Source organism: Patagioenas fasciata, chromosome 1 (assembly GCF_037038585.1).
Source record: "Patagioenas fasciata isolate bPatFas1 chromosome 1, bPatFas1.hap1, whole genome shotgun sequence".
In the NCBI taxonomy this organism is placed as follows: domain Eukaryota; kingdom Metazoa; phylum Chordata; class Aves; order Columbiformes; family Columbidae; genus Patagioenas; species Patagioenas fasciata.
In genome coordinates, this window is record NC_092520.1 from 113386089 (window position 1) to 113409260 (window position 23172).

General features: G+C 40.3%; 1 protein-coding gene across 2 annotated transcripts in view; it reads right to left on the minus strand.

Annotated features, from left to right (window-relative positions):
- Nucleotides 1–22786, minus strand: part of SHROOM2 (shroom family member 2) — a 127743-nt gene extending 104957 nt beyond the window's left edge. For both annotated transcript variants that reach the window (XM_065856265.2, XM_065856258.2), the window contains exon 1: nucleotides 22503–22786. In XM_065856265.2, the coding sequence (XP_065712337.1) occupies nucleotides 22503–22715 (213 nt within the window). In that variant the 5' untranslated portion in view covers nucleotides 22716–22786. The remainder of the gene's footprint in view (nucleotides 1–22502) is intronic.
- Between the last annotated feature and the right edge of the window lie 386 nt (nucleotides 22787–23172).

Consider the following 23172-nt stretch of genomic DNA (forward strand, 5'->3'; position numbering starts at 1 on the left):
CAATAATCTTGAAAAAAAACAACAGTTATCCAAAGACTTGTCATATCAGAAGGCTCACTCACAGCTCAGCACTCTTCTTGAAATAAAGGAAGCAACACTGTAACTATGGCTTTAATGCAGAACAAAAGCTACACAGCTTCCTAGAGCCTGAGAAAATCAAATGATGTTGGTACACGGACAGTGCTGGATAAGTCAATTATGTTGTCTAAGCACTTAGGGAAATGGAAGAAAACAAATTCAGCCAGGTAATGCTACACCACAGACAGAACAAGAACATACTGAAAAACCACACAAAGCATTATTAATGTATGCAAGTGGTTTTGGGCCCAGCCATCCTCAAATGTCAAGCCCCAGAGTCAGATCTGAAAAAACCTTTTAAGATTCATCAGTCAGGACTGTCCAAGGAACCCACGAGAGGACTGGCTGGACAGGAGTCCAACAAACAGGACTGTCTTACTGAGAAACAGCTGCCTCCTATAAAGAAGACAGGGCCAATTATCCGATTAAGTAATAATTTAAAGAATGCTTAATAATTTATAAAAAATAACTAGGCTATGTACGGTTATTATGCAAGAGTACAGGGGGAAACAAAAAAAAAGTAAAGCATGTTCACGTTTTCCCAGTAATTATCCCTGACCAGAAAACAGGATCAGGTTCACATCCTATATACAAGGTATAGGAACATTTATGGAATGAAAAATACAGCTGCTTGTTAAAACTGCTTTTGGCCAGGTGTTTATGAGATCAAGCACATCACTCACACCGCAAATCAGGTTTTATTTCAACTCATTCTCTGAACAAGAACAGGACTATACAGCTTTATTTTGTATACAGCCTTTCCTGCTCACTCAAAATCACAACACTGCTATTTTAATGAATGCCAAGAACCAAACCAGAAACTTTCAGAGATCAAGAAAGGAGCCTCAGTATTTGATTTGTGAAGCCAAAATCAATAGTTTGGAACTACAGCCACAAACTCTGCAGATCCTGAATAATGAATTGTGTATAACACACACGCTTTGCAAGATGTTGCACTGCCATTAACAGTGAAGCATTCTGTAAAGCCTGAGAAAAAAAATTTCAGAGGAAGAGGAAAAAACTCCCACATAACAGAATAATTTCTTACAGAAGGAAGAACAACAGTCACAAACTGAAGCATCAGCAAAAGTCAGAAAAAAACCCTAAATGCACAACCACCTTCAACAAATCAAGACTACACTGTGTTTTAAAGCAACTCACACTGCAACATACAACCTCTCATTTAAAACAATCTTGCCACCTCACAAAATGAAGACAACATGTGAAAGTAATCTCTATAGTGGCCCCACAACAGGCCTGAGTAATCCAGGTACGTACATGAGTACTATGGTTTATACCGATTTATAGCCTACAGAAGAGACAGCATTAGTTACACACAGCAGTGCGAGACTTCTGTAGCTTCTACAATTCTTTGAAGGATCCAATATGAAGAATTACCTGAGCAATACTTTTTTTTATTCCCCAGAAAGTGTTTCTTATATTTTTTGATAGTGTTTCTTACCAAACCTTGATAAAGAAACTATGCTGTCATGGGATTGAATTTCCTCTCTAAAAGCCCTGTCAGTAGAAAACAATAGAAATAAAAAGGCCAGTTTCACAATACAGAGAGGAAACAGAAAGAGCCTCACTGGCATCTACACTATGCCCTATGCTGTTGAATTTTGTTTGTTTGTTTGGGGGTTTTGTCTTGGGGCGGGGGAGTAGTTAGGGTTTTTGTTTGTGTTGTTTTTTTGTGGTTATGTTTTTGTTTTGTTTTTTTGTTTTTTGTTTTTTTTAAGTAAGTGATCTGTAAGAGGATGAACAATCAAAGTTGACTGATGATGCAAGACTACCTGGATTAGTCAAAGCTGCAGTGGCTGTGAAGAGGCACACAATAATGACTGCATTGCTCAAAGTCATTACAGATAAGGCAACACACACACAAAACTCCCTCACACACCCACAAGCAATAAACACAGACCCGTAGGCAAGCACTGGTGAGTTGCCCAAGAGCTTCACTTGCATCACATTAGGCCATGCTCTAAACATGGCAGTTCAGTGGTCAACTGAAGACAAGTAAACGAAACATCTGGAATTATTAGGAAGGAATGGCTTTCCCTTCTCACTCACACATGATGGTACTGTGTCCATCAATCCTCTATGTAATGAGAAACTGAAAGTTTCCTGTAATTCTTGTCAACCCACTCAAACAAGAATCCAGCAGAATTTAGAAATGTAAGGGAGAAGAACAGGCTCGTCAGAGATACTGACCAACGTTGACGTGAGAATTTAATTAGGACAGACTTGAGCTTAGAAATATACAGTGAGAAGAGCTATAAAACAGTATTATATATTCATCAATAACAGATAAATCTGTAACACATATTATCATGACTCCATAAATAGGAGATGGCCAGTTACTTACAAGAAATAAAGCCAGTCAGCTGTGTAAAATTGCACCTTTTTCTTAAAAGCAGGTACGAATGATTCAGAGAGCCCTAACTTGCTAACTATTAAAAGACTGTATCAAAGGAAAGGAAAAAGGAGAAATAATAATTGAAAAAAAATTACACTGTACTTCTCCTGCTTCTTAGAATCATTCCTCAATTATTAACTCCCAGCTACTTCCACAAACAGGAAATGAGGTCCAGTAGACTTTGTCCCCACCTGCCACAGCTGTCCTTGTGTTCCTACATCCAGCAGACAGGGCTGCCCAGGCAATATCCCTGTCTCACGATGCTGACGGTGGGGGGAAGGAAGGAGGAAATGAACCCATAAAACAAAGAGCACATTAAACCGGCTATACAGTAGCTACCATAAAATGAGTAATGTTAGCAAGTCACGACTAACAAAAAAATAATTTCCTTTTTGATTTGAAAGTAAAGGATTCTGTCAACAGTGACAGGTAAGGCATTTTTAGAAAGAGATGAGAGGTCATGCTCTCTCCAGGCAAAATTGTGATAGTCAGGAGTAGCAGATGTTGTTTGCAAGAGTAAATGGGCTTTCGAAAACAGCACTGAAAAACAGCACCCATAAAAGAGATATCCATAGGATGGCTATCTCGAACAAAGGAGCTACAAAAAAAGAGCTCTGACTCTGGAGACAAGGACAAACATATCCAATGATGAAGAAAAAGAAGTAAAGGTAATATACTTATTCTATAAAAATCCTTCAACTGCATGGTACATTCATGGCAACTTCACATATGGAGTAGTAAGACGGTTTTGAACTTATTTAAATGCCAAGAAGCAGCTTTTGAAAAACTCAATGGATTGATACAAATCTGTGTCATTATTTGTTATATTTATAAAAAAGGAAATGTTGCTGATTCAAAAGCACAGCTAGATTATCAGGCTTTCTGGTTTGGACTGGAAAGCAGATGAATCACTGTCCTGTCAGTGAATACCGACAGACGCTCGTCACTGACAGACTCACCTGTGACAACAGTTTTCATTTACAAAATCAAATAATTACAGATGAGAATTTTAAAGCAGCATGAGGAAAATGCAACTCCAACCCCGAAATAAGGCTGGCAAATACTCAGTTCTTACAAAAGCTCAGAATACCCAAGCTAAGTTGTGACCAAATAAAATTAGTCCAGTCACATGAACATACGGCTAAACAAAAATAGTTTACGTAAGTTTTCTTACTTGCAGTGACTCCATAAATGCACACTTAAATTAAATGAACAGGAATCTATCCAGGCAACCTAACTTCAGCTGAAATTACTGGTCTCCTAAGTTTTCCAGAGCTACTCTGTAACTATTTTTTCCTCTGTGAACCAGCAGTGTATGTTCTCTTAGCACTGAAAATACTAGTTCTCTCTAAATGTATGAACTTTACAATGTTAAACAAATGAGAAGCTGCTCTCTGAGAATACACATAAATGTTCCTGCAACAATCATTACACACAGACTGCTGCAAATCAGGAAAAAAAAGTGTTTAGTCCTTGATCAAAATCTTTGATTGGCAAGACGAAGATGTTTTCCTCATCCAGGGTGAAGCCCAGAAACTCCAAAGCAACCAGAAACTGTGCCTTCATACATCTCCCACGCACAAGGAGTCACAAAGCTGACTCCAGCTGGGTTGTGACACAGCGACAGTACAGCAGGGTGACATGGGCTCCCTTAGGAAGTTCTCCGTGTGAGAATTATGAGCACAAAACTGATACAGTCACCAAGATAACCACAAATTGCTGCTATTGTGATCTTGTGTCATTACCTCCAGTGCTGCTGCACACCCTCTCAGCTCTCCACCCAGAAGTAATTCATGGGACTGTCCTTAAGCACGCTGAAGCACGGTGCAGCACCCCGAACCCCACAGCTGTATGCCTGAGCATTTTCAAGAGGAGAGAACTGGTTTTCACCTTCAAGAAGATACATATTCATAAAATTTCAGAAAGCTTGCTATTGTATTCTTAAGGCAGCATGGTTTTGTGCTGGCAGGCAAGCAGATTCCGCTCAGAAAGGAATCTGAACGGATTCAACAGAACAAATTGAAATTTCTTGTCACCAGTTCCAGTGGTACAGCTCAGATTCAAGACGAAGAAATGTACACTTCCACCTTCAAAACATATATTAACAGAACAAAGCACTTAAACATTTTCTTCAAGAATTTCTTGTTTAATTTTCAACGTGAAGCCGACTGACTAGAGACTACATTGCTTAAACGAAGTGAAAGTGGACAACCTACTGCTTTAATCCTTCTGTTTATTTTATGATCCACATGGGCTGTCCATAGGAGTAGAAGGGCTATATCTTGTTCTGCTAAAGGGATATACATTTCACATCACCCGAGAACACGTGGTGTGTTGCACATGTCTTCTTACGGGATTTCCATCTTTCAGAATGCTATGTCTTATGCTGCATGGTTACTTATGTACTTGACAATTCTTAGGAAAATGTGGAGCCACCACTAGCAGACATAGTCAACTAGTTGCAAGAGGTCAGAAAGTAGTTGCACAAAGGTTCAAATCCATAATCAAGTCTGACGCTAATACCAGTAACAACTTAAATGCAAGTCTCAAAGTTGAGTCAACACTTGCAAGCTAATGAATGTTACCATGTCACAGATTGCTTCCACGCGTTTCTGGCCATTTTGCTTAAGTCTCACAAAAACGGTTACTTAATATTTGTCAATATTAAGAAGTAAAGGGCTCTAGAGGTATTTTCCACTCTGAATATATACTGCTGGCAGAAAAGAGAGACAACATTTGACATCAGGTGCACATGAACCACAAGAACCATATCTAGTTTTCAAAAAAACAGATGGTCTGCTTGTACTATGCAATCCCCTAAGCAATGTTTGCTTAGCTTGCCTTTGAGCAATACCCAGTACATTATTGCACTGTTATTAAGTCTACTTCAAATATTTCTTCCTACTGCCATGTCACTACTTGCAGTATCTTAGTTGAACTCTCTGCCAACATGTTTCAAGGAGTTAAGATGAAGCTGCTCTGCAGGTGAAAAAGGCTGGTGGCAATTCAACACATACCAGCTCATCCTTATGTATGCCGTTCTATTGTTTTCAATATGCAATGTGTTTTTCTAATTTTTTCCAAGGAACATGAGAAGATAAATCAGTAACAATGGCACAGGAAAAATCCCACGTCTGACAGAGCCAAAGACAGACAAAGAGAGATTGCTTTTTTTTTTCCTGGATGTTGAACCAAATGTCAGCATTTTTTAGGCATCTGTTTTTCAAAGGGAATTAATCATCATCATTATTATATAGCTAATTTTCTAAGATCTGGAAATAATCTGAACTCAAAAGTTGAAATTAAATGCTTGACAGATACAAACAAGTAGATGTGCACCAACAGAAAACTAAGGATTGCTAATTAAGAAATAAATACCACTTTGTTTTCAACCCTAAATATTTTAAGGAGCTTACTTTCACTGCTAAGATGAGCCCTTTGAAAAGATAATGGGCAGATGTGAGGATTTTCTACACCTCAAGAGAAAAACCTGCAAAGAAAGCTTTACCTCCAAACACTAACACAACACTAAACATGAGATTAAGAGTCACTGACAGGAGTAGGAAATGACACAAAATACAGAAACATTATATAGAGATATGACATTAAGTGGAATCATTTAATTATAACCTGTATCTAAACAGTCTCAGCGATCTCCAGAAATACTGAAGAAATTGTTGTCCTTCAGAAAAATAAAACAAGGATAAAACATAAGGCATGACTGAAAAAATTCCAACACTACCCACTCTAATCTCAAAAGTCATCGGGAGTTTAACTGATAAATGAAAATACTGTACTATCTCAGAGTAAGATCTGATCTCATATCTTATATAAACAACCTTATGATCATGGAAAAACAGGGATTCAAAGCTGTGTTTAACTACCAACAAAGCCACATATTTTCCACTGAGTATCCTTCAAACTCAATGCAATACAAAACAAAACACTTTTCTTCCTGTACTTAACCTGAATGGTATCAGTCAAAAGTTTCACTGTTCAGTTTCTCTGCAACTAATTAACGGCTTTATAGATTACAGATCATACAATTTGCTAGCATTTACTCTGCCATCATACAACTCAAAGCTTTTTGGTTTGGAATCCCAACGTTCATTTCTGTTTCTTCAGAAAATAAATACCTGTGAACAGAGAAAATACTAAAAGGATCCATCAGTTCACCATCCAGCTATATTTCTGATCTGCTTATCTCCAGTTACACTGATACTGAGCTCAACAACTTATTTTACATTAAGCAAGTATCTTTCAAAAAATCCACCAAGCAACAGAAAACATTAGGCAATATGCCTTGGAACTTTGCTCTTAAGGTTAGAAACTATTACTATTCTTTCGAACACTGCAAGTCTTCGTGTTTGTTAGATTGCAAATCTATTGAATTTTGGTCTGTGTTTCAATGTCCTTGAGTAAACTTCCTTTTTCCAGTTTTTAAGTAACTGTTACGCCACTTTCCAGCACCCTGCCCAATTTTTCAATATCCTCTTAACAAACTGGAAGCCTGTGTCAACTGCCATGCACCAGATTAAAAACCCCACCGCTTTATGGTGACTACACCTTTGTTTGTAACACCCAAACTGCATTCTCCCTTTTTCATGATGGGACTGCATCTTAAACTTTACATGGTTGCCTATCAAACATCTTAGTCTCTTCTTGTCTTCTAAGAGAGTCTTCATCACATGTGTACAACTTGCACTGCATTACAACAAAAAGTGATGTAACAGAGATATAGCTTACAGGGGTTTTTTGTTGTTGTTTGGTTGGTTTTGTGGGAGTTGTTTTGTTGTTTTCCCCTCCCTCCCACTGCTTTGAGATTGAGGTCCAGCATCCAGCAACTAACACTTAGGAACTCTGAAATGTAATTGTAATTATATAATCTTGAAACTCTTGAAGAAACTGGCATCCATCACCAGAATTCTGGTCAGTTCACGAAATAGCTCTGTGAACATAAATCAAATAAGGAAAAAATGCAGCTGAACCTGTCACAAAAAAAACCCAACCAACCAAACAAAAAAAAAACCCAACAAACCAAACAACAACAACACACCAACCCAAAACAAACCAACAAAAAAACTACCACCACCAAAAAACACATCAACAAAACACACAGTCTCAAAACCAAAACCCTGGAATGTGCTAGAGGTCATAAGGTGTTTCTGCTTTCCTTCCAGAACTGCAAGCTTTGAATAATATGTGCTCAAGAATGGAAAATTCCTTTTCTGTCACTGGGCATTAAATCTAGTTCTGCTTTTTATAATGTGTAACTACTACATCATTCTCCTTCTGCCTCAACTCACAGCGTAAATCGGAAAGGGAAATAACTCTCAGAATATCTCAGAAAGGAGACACATTCTTTTGGTGCTTTGCTACAATTTAATCATCACCTGGACAACTGTCATCAAATACTACAAAACATCCACTAACCTTGCTAGACACTCTTCAAAACCAGAGCTGGATGAGACATCTTAGATGCATGAGTCACAGAGGCAGAGAAAAAACAATGTGCTCTGTTGCACATCAATATTCACAGGAGACTTTTTCAGGTCACAGTCTGTTATGTGTACTCTGGCTTTGAATTAAAAAACCAAACTGATTAACTTCAAATACAAAAACAAAAATCACTGTTCTTCCTGCAAGCTCCCGACTTCCTTTTCATTGTACCATAAGTTCCAAAACAAATAAGAGCAACAGAAAGATATAACTTATTTCCATATTAAACCTTTCTAATAAAGTAGTATCTAATCCACAGTTTGACAAAAATCATCTTATGTCCTCATCTTCATTTCAGTAACTAACCATATTAGCCACTTCACTAATTAAAGTTGTTCCCATAGATGAGAAAATGGTTTAGTGCTAGAGTTATGGTTGGACATGATCATCCTAAGGGTCTCTTTCAACCAAAATGATTCTGAGATCGTATTTTCATTCAGTGGTTGATGAACTTGCCATACTTCAATTAGTTAGGCAGAAACTTTCCAATTGTGCACACTGGTCTCAAACCTTCAGTTTTCTCAAACCTAAACTGAAATGCGCCATTCAGTACCAAGAAACAAACAAATAAATGCTTATGTTAAAAAGAAAACCTGCCAACTAATTTGAAACACTCTAGTGACCCCTGCTTCAGTAAAAGCAGCAATCTGACAGCATCCAGAATGCACACATGCTCACCTCTGTGCATATATGCCTTATGTTGTAAAACACCTTTGAAAGCATCCAGCTATTAGAAGTCTCAATCAGCTGCAAGTCCTGTGAGGAGACTGTCCATGCTGAACATTTTGTAGGCTTGGGGCTTTAAGTAGAGATGTGCCAAGAAAAAAGGAAGGAGGCCACATAAGCCAAACTGCACCTGGCTGAAAAAGGCAAAACCAGATCTGGAGCTAGGGATAGAAATAGCAGAGTGAAACTGGTAAAGAAAGAAGATTTTCTCTGTTGAATTGAATCCAGAACCACTCAGATGAGGACACTGGTACAAGATAAAGACTTGAGGTAAGAATGAAGCAAAACTTGAACAGGTTAAAGGAAATCCAAAAAGGCTGGGACCAAGCATGGGAAAGAAGAGGCAACTACAACACACTCCCTCCAAGACCTAGAGACTGAGTTTTTGAATACGAACATGGCTTTGGCAGTGGAGAAACCTAAACGTGGTGGGCAAGGTACCCTGGTCACCTTCTAGTGTTGACTCCCACAGGAAACAACCACCTATCACTGCTCCCTGTTAGTTTAGAAAAATCGCAGTTCAGTTGGAAATAAACTACATGGACATCACTACGATGTCACATTTCTTTCGTCTTCTCTAAGAAACACTTAATAAAAGCAAACAAACACAAAACCTGTTACAAGAATATAAAATTTACAGACCAAATCACTGTAGAATGATTTAAGACTTCTGAAATTAAGTGTTATACATATAACCCTAGCCCACACTCCTTACAACCATACATGATAACATGCCAGATTTCACGGCCAAATAGCATGCTTTCTCCTTCTTCTCACTGATTTTACTGCAAATGAAAATTACTGTCCAGTGCCTAAAGACTGATTGGTTTTGGGGGTGGAGAGGAGCTGCTCTTCAGGACACTGACTGCAACTGTGTTTTAGAAGGTAGAAGCCAGTCTTATTATTAACAGAGTCAAATACGTCCATGAAAAATTTTCCTTGAAATGTTTTGTAACCATCTAGATCTAAATGCAGATTTCCAGTGACCAAGAAGTAGCTAAACTACCACTGGAACTGCTACAAAACAGTTAAACAGATCATAAATCCAAAAGAAAACAGCCCTAAGTTCAAAAACCTTTTAAAAAAATAATAGTCCCTAGGATTATGTTATTAAAAGGTATGTAACCAATTTGTATTCAATATCAAAACAAGCTGCACAAAAACATCCTCACAGAAACTTCTCTAGAACTCAGAGGAGAAAGCTGGCTGAAACAAACTGCAGCCAGCATCAATCATATATCCCAGAAAATTTCAAGCCTTTAGATAAAGAGATACCCACAACAGATGCAGACATTGTTACTGTGTTCAGCTTCGAGGCCTCCAACATAAGAAAGACATAGACCTGATGGAAAGGGTCCAGAGGGGGCCACAAAAATGATCAGAGGGCTGGAACAGCTCTGCTGTGAGGACAGACTGAGAGTGCTGGGCTTGTTCAGCCTGGAGAAGAGAAGGGTCTGGGAAGACCTTATAGCAGCCTTTCAGTAACTAAAGGCAGCCTGCAAGAAAGATGGAGAGGGACTTTTTACTAGGACCTGTAGTGACAGGACACAAGGCAATAGCTTTACACTGAAAGAGAATAGATTTAGACCAGACAGAAGGAAGAAATTCTTCACCACGAGGGTGCTGAGGCACTGGAACAGGCTGCCCAGAGAAGCTGTGGATGCCCTATCTCTGGGAGATTTCAAGGCCAGGTTGGACGGGCCTTTGAGCAATATCATCTAGTGCAAGGTGTCACTGCCCATGGTAGGGGAACTGGAACCACATGATCTTTAACTTCCCTTCTAACACAAACCATTTTATGATTCTGTGATTCTATCCTAACGTGTCATGACTTAATATTGTGTTGATTTAGTGAACACGCTCGCCCAGATGTTCAAATGGAAGAATTTTTGGCAGTAAAAAAAATAAAACAAGCAAAACTGTTTTCTTTTTACTCTGATCTTCAAAACAGTTATGTCCATTTTGTCCTCAGGGGAAGACTGAATACATTTTTTGAAATCGCAAGATGAAGAAAGAGTACAGGTCTGGATTCAGACTGCTCATTAATGAGAATTCAAAAGTAGTAAATGCTTATGTCTTATCTTCTAAAATGATTTCCATACTTCACATTAATTTTCACTGGAAGTCAGCTGGACTACAGCCTGCAAGTCTCTGCGGGGCGTGTGACTGTATACCATGATGTTGCCACTCCCTGCTGCTCATCTCCACTCCCTCTAATCAGCTAATTAAATTCCTCATGCAACACTTACCCAGTCAACTTTCAGCAAAATGAACTAGGTTGCTAAAGACCTACTGTTTACGGCACTGGATTTAGGATGGAGAGTCCGTACTAGCCAAACATCTTTAGGTTGAAAAGTGGGGTGGCTGTATCAATCATTCATACAATATACTGGAGCAAACAACAGCCTCCAATTAGTGCTGGTGATGTGCAGATGAAGAAATCAAATGTTTAAGTTTGTGTGCAGTCAGAAGAAAACACAAATGTGCTCTCTTCATTCTGCTGAAACTTGTAACTAGGTTATGGCCTTGGTTGATAGTGAACCCTAAGTTCACCATCAGTCCTCAAGCTACTGACAGTATATTTCTACCAAGGAGCTGCAAGTAAGTCATAGTCACCAGAAACTGAAGGAAATTGAAGTGGTCAGCAAGGATATGTGTTTTGGCTACAAAAATATATTTCCTTATGAAGCTTTATTGCTAACAAATGTTTCAGATCTCACAGATTCAAATGTCTGGTTGACCTCTCATATAAGAAATACACATTATAGGGTTTTTTTTCCCCTCTCTTTCAGGTGCTGACAGTTCATCTCACTCCATTCATCTCTTCTACTTTACTGAGACACTGAGAGCATCTATGCATTGTGGGTAGGTACTGGGTTTAATTTTGTGAAAAGAGATCTAATTGTACACTTCAGTACATTATTTATTATGAACACTGGAGATACACAAGTGTAAGGCATTTTTTTCTGTTGCAAAGAAGAATTTGCTCCAGCCCTTTAAGACAACTCTGTGTGTTCCTAGGGTTTCCATATATTTGGGTTCTGGGCTCCTGTGTCAGGTCTGTTTCATAAGAAACAGACTTCTGTGAAGTAGGGAAATACTGTTAGTCCTGTTCAGCACCAGACATGGAGGCAAAGATGCCATACAACCCTGAACAGGTACACAAGCAACCTGTTGCAAAGGAGGTCATTAATATTCCAGATCTCTCAGTTTTCAATTCACTAACATTTCCAGTTCCTTGCTTCTCACAGGGTTCTGTGCTGAAACTTTGCAAAGTTGGACTCATCACTGGCTTCTTGGAACCAAACCACCACATGCCCTCTCCACCCTCACATTTTAATCACCTACACCTTTGACATAACAGGTCACAGCTGCCTTTTTTTTTTTTTTTAAAGATGACAATTTCCTTAATCAGCCAGAAGAAATTCAGTTGAGCAACAAAAGACTTGCCTTACACCCCTCCCTAACATCAGATTGAGCAATCACAGAAACTCCTCAGGTCTCCAAGGTGTCAGGAATGGCGCAGCCCTCTTCCCTTCCCTGCTCTCGATAGCAATCTCGCCCAGCAGTCAGGAAAAACATCAAGTTCCCAGAAGATAAAGACTGTAGAAAAAAAATATATATTTTGCTAATAAATCACTGTAGTTCAAGTTTTATAAGCAAAAGAGCAAATTGTTGGGTTTTACCCTTTACAAAACAGGAGGAAAGAAAAAGAACAGGAAATACAAATGTTCTTGCACATACTGAGAACACAGTTTAAAACAGGGGGAAAAAAAACCCTTAGAGCTTTCAAGTTTTGCCCTACCAATTTTTTGAAAAGTAGAAATTAGAGCTGCATTTAAGAGAGTCCAGTATGTATACAACATTTTCCAGCCTCAGAACAAGACACACTTTTGAGCTTCACATAAGCCTTTATATTTAGAAATGAATGCACCTCACCAAAATAGTCATGCAAGAAACAGATTACAAATTGTTTATAAAACCTAATTTTGCAAATGTACCTTTTTCTTAAATCTTAACTATTCTAAATATTAATAATATTTAACAGATACATAAAGCTTCAAGTTTTCCCTGCTATCATCTTAAAATTCTTCCCACATACAAACACCTAACAAAACACTACCTTACATCAACATAGTATGTTGCCATCTTTCTTTTATTTAAATGAATGACCATGAAATGGACGCTTTGCTATTCCATTTGAAAAAAAAAAAAAAAAAAAAGAAAAAAAAAAAAGAAGACAACTGAAAACAGCTCTAGTGCAAATCTAATGTTCTCCTTTCTTCTGGATCAGCAAAATATGTACTTGCAGAGGAAAGAAAGCAATTGTAATGATTTCATTATTCAGAATCCAAATACTCATCAGGAGGTGGAGAATTTGTTATATCAGTTATCAGCCAACTAGACACCCACAAACTCATTTTTGCTTCTAATTTGTTTAATAAAATTAGCACAATGATGACTAACTGATACTGTGTAGGAAGTGTTTTGCTTCCTTTACCATGAAATCATGTTTCTATGATACTATCCTAAAAGATTATAGTATATTACTGAAAAATACACATTCCAAATAAAGCATTGTTACCACCTAACAGTATTTTTTACAGTATTCACTGAATTGAATCAGAGGTTTATTTCCTAAAGAATGCAGAATAGCTTAGATATGTTTGGAAAACTGGGAGATACTGCTTTGTTTCATAGTTTATGCGGGAAGCTTTCAAAGCAAGCATGTAACAAAGCATGTTCTAGCTCAAGAGACAGAAAATCCAAAATAATCTGGTTTTATAGCTTTGTGGAGGTATTATGAGAACAATTGTCTATTTTACTGAAAAGCAAAGGTACTGGCGTTGCAGTTTTGAGTACAGCAGCTAAATACCTGTGCTTCACTTTCGAACAAACTTATTGTAGTTTCATGCTCCTCATTGACAGATCTTTCCCTACTTCAGCTATTAGAGAGACAATATAATGGAAGGCTGGAGGATGAAGACCTTGCTACTCAAAAATTCAAGTGTCTGGACATTTTAAAGGCCTCTGGATTTTGTTTCAAGTAAGTTTCACTAACACTTGGATTTTTTCATTTAAAAGAAAAAGCACAACTTAAAAGAAAATTCATGCATTTCCATTTAAAAAAAAAAAAAGCTCTGAATTCATTTCATCAGGTTATGCTACAGTTTCAAAGCCAAATTTAATCCAACTTCATACATGAGCAAGAACATTCTTACAATCTCTGCCAAACTGCTCAGAGAGAGCTGCCCCTCCACTATTGCAAGAACATTAAATACCCTGTTGCTGTAGATGACACAAACACACAGCAAAGGACTGGACTGCTGTGAGTACAGAAATTGTCTAGATCTCAGAAACATGACTGACAGAACAGCTAAGAACCTGGAACAAAGAGCTCATCAGATAAGGCCACCTACATTCATGATAACAAGAGAACCCTCGATCGTGATCCCTCTTCCTTCTAAAAGGTCATTCAGCTAAAAAAACCAAAATGACTGCAAGAACAGATGAAATGGCACTGTTACTAGCTATCCAAAGGGATACAGCCTCTCAATCACCACAGTAGAGTTCCCCACATATTCCTTACTTCCAGCTTCCAGTCTCACTGTGACTATTTTTGCCCTTTGTACCATCCTTTTACGATCTGCCACTACATCCTTCAAAAACCTCTTCACTAGGTACAATTCTTCAGAAAATCTGTATCTAAAAATGTGACAACATGATTCCTAACTGACATATCATGAGTTGACAGATGTGGGTAAGTAAGCAGAAGAGTTTAAATATCTCAAAGAATCTAATAATTTAGAAATGTGGAGGGAGAGTTAAAGGAGGAGAGGGCAGGGTTGGTGGCAGAGGGGAAGGCTTCCTTTCTCTAAGGGGTGAGGCAGGAAAAGTGCAGGACACTGGACATGAAGCCTTCTCCTCAGTGTCAACCAGAGGAAGGCTCAATGTGCCTCTGCCTGAACAGCTTAAAGCTTTCAGTTGATTCTGCTGTTTCATCCATGTTCAAAAGAACTTTGAAATAACCACCTTTTTTCTATCGTCAAACACCCTGCTCCATCTGTTTCTACTTTAAGAGTCAACCCAAGAATTGTGTACCTGACAAAAGCTATTTAGTTTCTCAAAGCACCAGTTTGCTGCACTTCCAGCATTTACTAGTCAGCTCTTTCTGCCTTGGGGAGTTCAGCACTCCACAGTGACCCTCAGGTACAGGCAAAGGCCACGAAAAAGAGCCCCCAATAACTTGTTACATCGCAGAAGCCATTCTCTTATCTGTCCTCCTGACCTGACCTGTGCTTACCAAGAATGCACTGAATTAATTAGAGACTGAATACTGATACTGTATTAACTTACAGGGAAGGGAAGGAACTTCACAAACATCGTGGTCGTCCTTGTAACCTACGTTACAACTCTCCCCTGATCAGCTAGATATATCAGACTGAAAAGCTAAATTATTGTGATGTTCAGAAACGAAGTACAATCAGAGAAATAAAGACTTTTCCAACGGTTTTAGGTATAGCCACACACATTGCAAATACGTAGACAACAATCTTGATGGAGTATATTTCATCTGACTAGAGGTATCTACATAGGCATCTAGGTATGCGCCGAGGAGCCACAGGTTTCCTCAGCTTCTCAACACAGTTGGCAGCAAATGGCAGGCACCTTCAGAAAGCAATTCAGAGCACTTATGTCACATCTAATTTAAACACTACGCATCACTTTCCAAAAATACCTACTTCTGTTAAAACTTCTAGCTTAAGTCTAGGTGAACACCACCAAAAGTCTTCTGCTAGGCAAAGCACATATAGAATCATTTTGGTTGTGAGAGACCCCCAGGATCATCGAGTCCAATCATATATGAAGGGCACAAACACATTCTACAAGTACATTAAGTTGAATTTAAAAACTGGTTACAGTTCTGAACTTTGTAGACATTTTCCATCACTGAATGAATGCATTTAAACAAAAAGCATTTAGTTACCCAGAGTGGTGATAATATTCTGGGGGAAGAGGTGTGGAAATGGGGACAGCACAGCATACCTGCTGCATAACCTTTAAGAAACTGAAAATATTGTGCTACGTAGTATTAGAAAGCCTTTATATCTGTTTCTTATCTTAAAGATAAGCCAACCCTGTCTGCTCCCCCCCAAAAAAAAAAAAAAAAAAAAAGCAAAAACTGAGAAAGAATTTCTTAAGTTCTACAGAGAGGCATCAATATTTTTATGTACGTATTAAAAAACCTTCAATTGACCTTATATCAAATAGGCTCAAAACACAGACAACAGAAAGCAAGTCTGCATAGACTAAATGGATGAAGTTGCAAAATAATTGTGCCAATTTTTACTTTACCTCTCTGGGAAACTCTTAATGCACTGTATGTCTTAACGGCTTAATAGCTGTGACCCATCTCAAAATTCTGTAATAAAGTGACCCATAGAAACTAGATCCATACAAATATTTGGTATTTTCTATATGGATTACAAACTCATAGGAAGACTAAACACAAATGGCTCTCCTCAAGAAGAAAGAGAGCTCACGTATATGACGTAATATTGGCTTGGTTACTACTAAACAGTTGTTTTGTCTAATCTATTCACGACCAGGTTTTACTTCCCATTTACCTTGTTCTTTCCACACTCTCATACTTTAAATATTCATTAAGCGTGAGAACACACAATGAATCAGGTTCTACAGGTAAAAAATATAGACAGCCTGTTGAGTAAAGCTCGTGTAGCACATGCATGAACACCACACAAGCCCACATTGTTTTTTCCTTAAAAAAACCCCAAACAAAACTCAACAACCAACCAAACAAAAAAACCCCAAAAAACAATAACCACCAACCAACCCACCCACCAAACATAAACACACCACACAATCATAATGGACATGATGAATAATCAGGTAATAAATGTCATTACTGGCAACCCTCTGGATAACAGTAAGCAATAACTAGAGGTCTCTTGCTGCTGTTTTATTTTTATGCTAATGTCTACGCTAGAATTAAAAATTCACACTGAAAAATAGCAACAGACACTAAGAGGAGAAGTTTAAATTGTCCTTTAAATAGACTAAACTAATAAACATTCAAACAGGCAATCCAGCTAACTCCTATTGCAGTAACTATTCCCACAAAACACACCTGTTCCTCTGCCAGCCTCCACAGACATGTTTTTGTGTTTTGTTTTAAGCCAAAAAAACATTATATTTTTGACAGTTGGAATGGGGAAATGCAGAGGAGAGAAAAACAAGCAATTTGAAAGCAATGCATATTTCCAAAAGTTAGAAGCTTGCTTGTTGTAAGTTTCTTAGCTCTGGTTTTAAACACAGCATTCTGACTCCTCCTCAGGAGGATTTTTGTCTTGAAATGTAATGTGAAACGCACAAAGGAAAAGTGCAGTTTCAGGACTCCAAGTGCACACTCACCGTTTCTTAAATCGCACTCTCACACTGTTGACCTCTAAGCATGTAACTTGACTTCTTGAGTCACAAGCCTTTCAACCCACCCTCTCATATTAACTCCATGCACAGTTCATATAGTTCACATGTAGTAGCATCTGAGATAGTTTTAAAATGCAATTTCCATTACTGGTGGCATTTCAACTGTTAATGTTCTTGCCAAAAATAAGCTCTCTTAGGCTTCAGATTTCCACAGCCAGGACACTTACACCATATATGAGTGCGGTGGGCTCCATTCCACGAGTAAATTAGCAGTCACAATGAAGACCTCATTCAACAGCCCTTAAAGTGCTAAAATTTGAGAGCATTCCCTTCATCAGACAGCTTGCCAAAGTAAAAAGCAATAGTATCTTCTTGCATCAAAGCAAACTAGCTCTTGTCTTCCAACAAGAGAGACCTCAGATCCAGCAACCAGATACAAAGGTAAACACCACTCAAAAAAGTTTTTGTAGCACTGAAAAAAACTCACATTTTAACATAGCTGACAAGGAAAAAAAGACAAATAGTTACATGACACTATTTTAATCCTAAAACATTCATTCTAATATGTACATATTTCCTAAAATTTCTCAAATATTCAATTTAACAGAACAAATAAAAGGTCCGACTCAGACCAACCTTTCCCAAATAAAGCACTCTTATAACTTGAGAAGCTGAATAAAGTTTTCAAACGAAATATAGAATGTGATTTGATACACTCTTTTAAAATTGTTGGTTAAGATCCATGTTCAAATTATGGCCCACACAGGTCAGTAATTTTGCTTGGTTTTGATGACCAAGATAACATGGATAGAAACCAGAATGAATACTCCTTCATGTATTATTTTTCTAGAGCTGAAGGAAGTGAATTAAATTTGTCAGGAGACAGAGAACTAGGTTAGAACTCTCTCAGCCACAGAACAATGACTTCTAATAACTTATAAATCAGCTGTTTACAGAAATGATTGCATTTATGTTGAAGTGCTTGGTAGTTTCCCAGGATGCTGGTTTTCTAGACATCAACCTTCACAGCCAAGTTTAAGAATAATTAATGTCTACAACCAATGCAACTCACCTCGAACATCTAACTTGAGGGAGGCAACTGGTATTTATGTTTGAAAATGTATTTTTGATTCATTTGTATACAGCACCATCAAAGATCCCTCCTCCCCCCCCCATTGTTGCAGTATACAACTTGATACAATTTAAACAATTATTAGCTTAAAAAAATTACATTTCACACCTAACCATAGACAGGATCACATTAGGAAAGCGCAAGTGAAAAAAGAGAAATAAGCAAAGGTTTGGAATCTGTCTGATAGGGCTTCTTCTTGAAAGACAGCACCTCCAGCTGGGGCATGAATTCAGCACTGATTCATTCAGGAGACAAGAACTTTATCTACTAAATCAACAACAAAACTTCTTGCAACAGTCCAGGTTTCACTTGGAAATCTTGCTGAAATACCAGCCAAGCCCAGCCTTGATTAGCCTGCAATGAGATCATAGCTTGAGGAGGTATGGCTGAAGGCCCTTGTAAAGCTGATACTAAAGAGGAATTATTTAAATGATACATCTATCTTTCTTGAATAAATTATAATGTTTTCGTATTTATTAATGTAATAAGGATAATGTTGACTGCCAAATAACTTCAGTGTTCCTAAAGATATTGTTAGTACAGGAAGTAAAATGACTTTCTATCCATCACCCACAATCAATGCTGTGACTGACACTACAAGTTGCGCATCTCAGATAAGAGTCATTTTAAAGTAAAAGTAATCAAGATAATGCAGCTATGGGAGATTTTCACAAGATTCACACTTGTGCACCTTGACTTTTCATTTTCATTACTTCCAGTAAGATCTTCCTCTTCAGAGTTTGTTTCTTTAAATAGAGGAAAGAACAAACTGAGGCTTGTGAGACTTCTAATTCAAGTCTTCAAAGTTGTCATTTCACCTTCTGTTGAAACACACATGTTGCTATAAAAAGCAAGTCCTTTCTTTCAAGATGTCAAATTAGGCAAGAACAAGCTGCCTTTGGGCAATTTTGTTTGGAATGTTATCATACATGCAGAGATCAGAAAAAATGTAAAGCATTTTTTTTTAAAAGGGACATTATAAAAATAATACTAAGCAACACAGCAACGTTAAAAGACTTTTTTTCTTAAATGTTAGCAATGTTAGCAACACCACTTGCACGTGGGTAGTGCAAGTTTCAGAAGACCAGCTATGCTTGGAGATCGAGCAAGCTCTATCATGCACCATTTTTCTCTGTGCCTATTGTAGTAACAACAACAAAAAAAGGCCTGTGCCTGGCAGGTGAACTTGATATTCCACCTACCTAGTTCAGGACTATTCCTCCTAGTCTATTTTCAGTTACGGAACAAAATGCCATCATGAAGCAGGGAAGCCTGCACTCCCCGCAAGGGCAGAGCTCAGCCCAGGGCAGCAGTAGTGTGACCGTGAGCGAGCTCTCCCCAGGGAAAGCGCTTTCCCTTTGGACATGCCGGTGGCCAAGCACAGACTTATCCCCCCATGGAGGCTGGACACATCTTCCCTTTAGCATGCCTTCCCCTCCCTGATTATTGGTAGTTTGGTGGACCAAAGGACACTCTTGTTTTAATGGACTAGACTTCCAGCTAATAAATTCCCAGATAACATTTGCAGCTCTTCTTGCCCTGGACTCTCGCTATGGTAACTCTTACAAAAAAAATCCCTTCTTGTCAGCAAGTGAAACAGCCACACAATCAGAGAAACTAACACCCAAGAGGCATGCTACACAGAAAGCACTGCAAAATGAACAACATACACTCACTCACTAATTTTTCAATTACAGCATTTTGTGGTGCTATTTTTCAGATAGTAATGGTAGTTGTCCCATATATGCTAAGGAGAGCAGGAAATATTTACAGCACAGACTTCCTAGCATATACATAAAGGTGCAACTTTCTTCAAAGGCTGACCTTGCTTTCAAGAAAGCAGTAAGCAAGGAGACAGCAGAATTTTAGAAATCCTCCTTAAGTAGCTGCTATCTGAGACTCCCTTAACACCTTGTCACATTCCTCTCCTCAAAAAGCAGCACTTGGCTCATCCATCCCCACTTCCCCAGGGCCACCCTGAACTAGAGTGAGATGGAGCTCCATAGCCAGCTCTACTTAAGCAGCTTGAATCCACAAAACCAGGAATTCTTCCACATGTTTAGGCATCCTGAAGGATTTGGTCCAGTGGGTTTTCTTGGATCCCCCTGCTCAGTCATCAGCTTACCCAAGAAGGGAGAAGAGAGGCACAGGTGAAGCAGCAACCCCTCTCCTGGGGCATCCTGGCGATCCCCATGTGCACTCTGGAAGGGGGTAACTTGAGTTCAGGGCTCTCTTCTGCTGAGAAGAGATAAACCCTACACCTGCTGCAAGAAGGGACTGTTTTAACCATCTGGTACTAAATTATTCTTCCCAGTAGCTTTCCACCACTAGAAGCAACACAGAAAAAACAAACAAACAAAACTAAACACCAAGATGCGTGGGCCAAGCAAAGAGGAAGATTCTGCAGATTGGAGTCCTGAGGCCATGTGGGACATGAGCTTCAGTCTCTGGTTTCAAAACTAGTTCTACACACTCGCATCCAACAAGAGTAAATGAAAATACACTCTAAAATTTAGACCCAAGGATCCAGCTCATGTCTTCTTCCTAGGCCAGCACCAGTAGACACAGATTTCACTTCCAGACAGCAGCACCATTTCAGGAGATATCAATGCTGTGGCTTCACTTTATTATTCCTTTGCAACAGACCCAAGTTACAAGGTTCCCATCCTCAGACACTTCTCTCCACATTCCACAGCCACATCCTCATGCCACAAATACTTAAGCCTGTTACTTAATACCTAGGTAACATTATGAATAAGTATCACTGATCAGTCTGTAGATGCAGCACTTATTAGCCATTACCAGAAAGGTGGAATTATATGATTTGGTACTTGATAGCTAGTAGATACACAGTAAATAGCTCATTTCTCCTTTCCTCGATCGCTCCCAGGTTTGATATTCTGTGATTCATGGCACCAGTAAAAGGCAAATAGTCATTTTTCAGCATATACATCTTCTGACACTGACTTGTTCTTTGAAAAACAGCAGTAGGGAGGAGATCGAGAAAAAAGATGGTTTCAAAAGTTTTAACTTGGAAAGTCCATAATGCAGTTGGTTCAAGGGTGGGAGAAGGGAACCAACTGGACAACTCACAATGAAACCAGCTGAAAAACAAGATTAGAAGAATTTCTGCTGTGGATGAAACAGGACTTGTTGACCTTTGACACCCTCTGTGAACTTCTATAATAGGAACTGGCAGAATTCACAGGACCCATAGACAAAGCATGTATATCTTTTCTACAGATCTTGGCAAAATGTACTTTGGTAATGTGGATTTTTTTTTCCAACTACATATGGATCTATTTTAATGTGTTTTCACTGTGCAACAAGAAAGCTGTCTTAACAGCAAAACCCAATGATGACTGTGGATGGGGGTTCCTAAGTTAAAACACATCAAGATTAAAAACATCTTCTAGAAAATGTGATGAAATCTGATGTATTTCTTTAAGTCGTACCCACTACATTAAGATTAAAGTCGTTAATACACAAAGACATAAAAAAAAAAAAAAAAAGGCAATGAGGGAAAAAAAGAAAAAACAACAAACAAGCATAAAGTGCATATATGCTCAGGAGTCTCCCCATCTTGGGAGCATGGCTTCAGCCACTATCCACAAGACCTTTGTTTGAAGAAGGAAGGAGATACAAAAGGTTAGCCTCATTATTTTTAATTTGCAAGTGCAAGAGCACCGGAGAAAACTCAGCCTCAGAGCCGGGAGTTTCAGTCTCCATACCATTCTGCGCCAGAAGCCCGGAGGGAGGGAAGGGCCCAGCACAGGGTCCGTGGCCGCGCTGGCAGCAGCGGGGTCCCCCCGCCAGTTACTGGCGCCAGCAGCGATGGCACCGGGCTTCTAACGGGGAATAAGAGCTCCCAGAAGCAGCGGGTCGGAGCTACGAGGCTGCCTGCGCCCAGCAACCAACCTGTTGCCCCCAACACCCACCGGTGCCGGGCTGCCCCAGCACCAAACCGCAAGCACCCACTCCCCGGGCGCTAACGGCCGCCACGGAGCCGGCCCGGCGGCACCTGCGCTGGGGCCGGCGGCAGCGCCACAGCCGCCCTGCCCCGCGGTGTGCCCCGGCCTGAGGGCGGGCGCTGCGGCCAGAGCAGGCCCGCTGCCCCCCCGCCGGGCTGTCACCGCCGCGGGCACGCCAAAATGGAGCCGGCCGGAGCCGCCACACCCCCCCCCGACCCCCGGCGCTTCTCACCTTGGTGATGATGAGGGGCTCCCCGTGCTCTCGTCCGCCCTTCAGGGTGAAGCCCCAGGGAGCTCCGCCGGTCAGCAGCACCTCCACCAGCTTGTAGCCCTCCGCTGCCCGTTGCTCCACCATCACCACCACCGGCTCCACCAGCACGGCGCCGAGCCGCGGGTCGCTGCCCGCCAGCCGCTCCCGCCCGCTCCGCAGCCCCACGTCTTCCATGGAGCCCCCGCGCCGCCAGCGGCGCCCGTCACGGCCGGGGCTCGCCTGCCTCTGCCGGCCGCTCCCCGGTGCGCGCCAGCCGGCGGCAGCCCGCGGAGCCACCTACCCGCCCCGCAGCGCCGTCCAGCCCGGCCCCATCGGCGGCGAGAGAGGGCTGCTCCCTCCCGCCCCCTCCTCCCCCTCCTCCGCAGCCCGCGGTATTGTCTCACGCCGAGGCCACAACCCGGCGGCGGGTACGGAGGGGGGCGGCTCCAACTTGCGGCAACTTAGCGGCGGGGCAGGCGCCGCCGAGCAACGCGGGACGCCGGCAGCAGGGCGGCGAGGCGCCCCCGCCTCCTTCCCTCTCGCCCCGAAAAGAGGACGAAACGCTCTTTCCACCGCGGGCTTGCTCAGCGGGGGAGCCGTTCGCACCTCCCCAAAAGCGGGCAGCCCCGCAGCGCTATCCCCGCGGGCGAGG